The sequence below is a fragment of the Ostrea edulis genome, chromosome 6 (genome assembly GCF_947568905.1).
Source record: "Ostrea edulis chromosome 6, xbOstEdul1.1, whole genome shotgun sequence".
In the NCBI taxonomy this organism is placed as follows: Eukaryota; Metazoa; Mollusca; class Bivalvia; order Ostreida; family Ostreidae; genus Ostrea; species Ostrea edulis.
Window position 1 is genome coordinate 6,921,556 of NC_079169.1, and position 3,531 is coordinate 6,925,086.

The 3,531-nt window shown below is 37.3% G+C and overlaps 1 protein-coding gene across 1 annotated transcript; it reads right to left on the minus strand.

Annotated features, from left to right (window-relative positions):
- Positions 1-698: 698 nt before the first annotated feature.
- Positions 699-3,154, minus strand: LOC125648135 (uncharacterized). Its single transcript, XM_048875064.2, has one exon. It carries the CDS (start codon positions 2,648-2,650, stop codon positions 1,169-1,171), a length of 1,482 nt encoding a protein of 493 aa, XP_048731021.1. The 5' UTR covers positions 2,651-3,154; the 3' UTR covers positions 699-1,168.
- Between the last annotated feature and the right edge of the window lie 377 nt (positions 3,155-3,531).

The following is a 3,531-nucleotide window of genomic DNA, read 5'->3' on the forward strand; positions in this document are numbered from 1 at the left end:
GTAGAAAATTCAACAATTCATGCTCATATTTACATACACAAATTTACTAGGTGGATGTAAATATAAAAACAATGATACAACTATTTTTGTATTTACACACACCCAGTAAATTGAAAAATTACAATATGACACATATATATTTCTTACTGATCTCAAAGTATTTTTAAACCATTTGCATAGTAATCCAATTCTTCTTAGAAATATCGTACACACACACACACACACACACTCTCTCTCTCTCTCTCTCTCTCTCTCTCTCTCTCTCTCTCTCTCTCTCTCTTTTATATTCTTGCTATTTAACGATCATGTATGTAAGATAAGGAATATGAATGTGTTGATTATATGGCCATTTACGCAAAATCCTTAAGATCCACGTCATGATTATGACAACCGAATGGCACAAAAATAGGACGTAAATTCTTTTGTTTATGTAAATTATCGCACATTTGCTTCATTCTGCGGCAATAATATCTGTGTTTGCTAGAAGGAGCCAGATGAGTGGAGAAAGTATTCCATTTTAATATGTTTACGGTTGATTGATTAGACAATCCATTGCTGGTGATCTTGTACACAAATCCATGATATAACACTACCGGAAGGTAATCGTAAAACGTCCCGTTTTGGTTTATGGCGTGTTACGATCAATAGTAATATTACATCTGTCCAGATTTCGCAAAGAGAAACAAACACCACCAATCTAGCATTTCAAACACTTTATGATAAATTCTTGAGCAAAATTAAAATGCATAGTTTATTACATAGCAATCGCAGGGGAAAAAGATCAAATCCTCAATACAATTTCAACAAATAAAACAGAATTTGATAGTTAAAAAAAAAAAACCAAAACAGTACGTATAAATCTAGATATTGTATGGGATATTGTTAGATATAAAAGAATTAAACAACTGAAATATCTTCTCTTTTTTTTTTATCATTGATAGATAAAACTCCATCTAAAGCAGCAAGCTCACACACTAACGTTATATAGTGCACAGTAGCATCAAGCTTTGTCGGGAATATATATATATATATATATCTCTCAGGCAATAAAATGTAACATTTATAGAAAATTAATGTTTCACAAGCTTTCGCAAATTGAAATTTAATTTTTAATTAGAAAAGCATCTGTGTAATCATTTGAGTTATGTCCCTTCAGTAATAGATAATGTCAGTATTGGAAGATTTTTTTATGTTTGCAATTTATAATGCTTTTAAAGAGGAACACTACTTCATATCTAAATTTTGGATCAAGGAATCCATACACGAAGGGATTAGCTATATTGTTTATAAAATAAGATCGAAGAAGAAAGTTGTATCCCGTAAAGGCCCACGGGGAAAGGTTCTCAAAGCTGACAGGGTCCAGGAACTCCAAGATCAGCAAAACAAGGTGGGGGAGAAAACTTACAACATATATCAACGTGATCATAAACAACATTCCTGTAATACGGACTGTTCTCTTCTGTCTCTTTGAAAGTGATTTCACGGACAAGGAGTTCCGAACGGACCGATGGCTCTGTCGTCTGCCTTCTTCGCTGTCGTCATCGCTCATGGACATTGTCTGTCGTCTGTAGTTGTCAATAAACGACTTTTTCTTGCGGTGGTCACCCTTCTTTTTATTTCGTATCATGGGCGAACCTATGGCTCTTGTGTGGGAAGCATGACTAGAACTGGAGTCTTTTTCTTTTTCTATTACACCCTTGAAAATGGGCGTTACGGCGTTTTCATATTCCATTCTGCATTCGGGATTTGTTTCATCGGTTCCTTTTTTGTACGACATTGTTTTTACCTTTATGGTGGACAGACTGTCGTCTGTTTCAGATAAAATTTCGTTGGTAGTTTCCGGATCCGATGCCCCGCAGAAACTGAAGGACTTTCTTTTACCCGCTGCTCTCTCCTTTCTGGCGCTGACTGAATCATTTGAAATGTTCGACGCTCGCTTTCTGATCTTGATCCCGACCAAGGAATACAATATTATAAGAACTATTGTGGTGGTAATAAAGAGTAAAAAGAAAAGTCCAAAATAAACATAGGATTCCGAGGAGTCGCCGTATTCATCTTTTATATAACACTCGACTCCGGTGAAATTTTCACCCTCCACTTCTATGGAGGCATTGCCATACATGATAATGTTAGGGATGCTGAAAAGGCTTGCGACAAATACGGAAGCGAAACAAGCTTTCTTAGTCCCGAGGTCGGAAATCTGTTTACCAAACGGTTTGCAGATTTTACGATATCTGTCTATGGCAATGAGAGTCAGAACAATTGATGAGGCTGTGACGGTAACGCCAAGAATATATGACAACCCTTTACACGACCCCTCGTCATAGTATGTAAAAGTATGGTACATATCGTATATATGGTAAGGCATACCAATCACACAGGCCACGAAATCCAACAGAGCTAAACACAATATGAAAGTACGCGAACTGGAGCGTTTAAACCGGAATTCATACACATACAAAACAAGAAGATTTCCAAGAATTCCGAAAACCATCAAGAGGCAGAGGAAAGCGATGACGGGAGCGAGGAGTTCAGACCTTTCGTCGTTCACCCTCCGAAGTGTTTCCTCTTTGTACCGAAGATTTGTCAGATTCAGTACGGAGAAATTCCATGAGGGTGCTGGAATCACTTTGGTTGTGTTTTCTTCCATAGCGATCAAATAGCAATGGGCCAGACAATCACATTCCTTAGGGTAGAGATTGACGTACGTGCGAATCACGGAGGCCGAGGAAGCTAATGACGATCATATGAAAACTAAACAGGAAATACACAGGAAATGCAAATAAGTCCGAGCTTCTGTCGCCTGCACAGCGAGTAAAACGGATACGAGTAGAATAATAATTTCCAACACAATTGCGCTATTTTCTGTTGTTCTCAGTAACAATGCATAAGAATATCAGAGAAGGAAAGGGGCGAGCACCTGTTGCATGATAAAAATGTTTGAAAACAGTAGACATTGTCCGTGGGCTACAATATCTTCTGTGTCTGGTGGTACACCATACCCGATCGCGTCTGACATGTTGTGACACCAGTATTTATCTATCATCACCATTTAATCACTACACAGTAGGATATTTTGTTACCAAGACTCGTGATGCCTTCAGCAATTGATAAACAAGGGAACCGTAATTAATGTTTACACATAGATAGTCCCTGTAATCATTACAATCAATAATGATGTACTACAACGACAATACTTAGGAAGTAATATCATTACGGCCGAGTAGTTGTAGGATATAGTAGGACAACTATGCGGATGCAGGAAGTCGACCCAGTAGACACCAGATACTTAATATAACTAGCTACTTCAGCATACCATTCATCAAATACAATAATTCCTCATGTCTTACTTCCTTTTTGACGGGGCGATTAAGAACTGCTTTATTTTGTGATCAAATCCGGAAACGATTGTATCGGCATATTGATAAAATAAAACCCACAATGGCGCAAAAGGAAATCTGTGACATTTGATAACTGATTTAAAGTAACTTTAGTTATTAAGATTGGCAAAGTTTCCCATAATAACGCTAA

What these genes read in the sequence shown, in the direction of transcription:
- LOC125648135 (XM_048875064.2), bottom strand. Translation starts at nt 2,650, where the DNA reads ATGGAAGAAAACACAACCAAAGTGATTCCAGCACCCTCATGGAATTTC.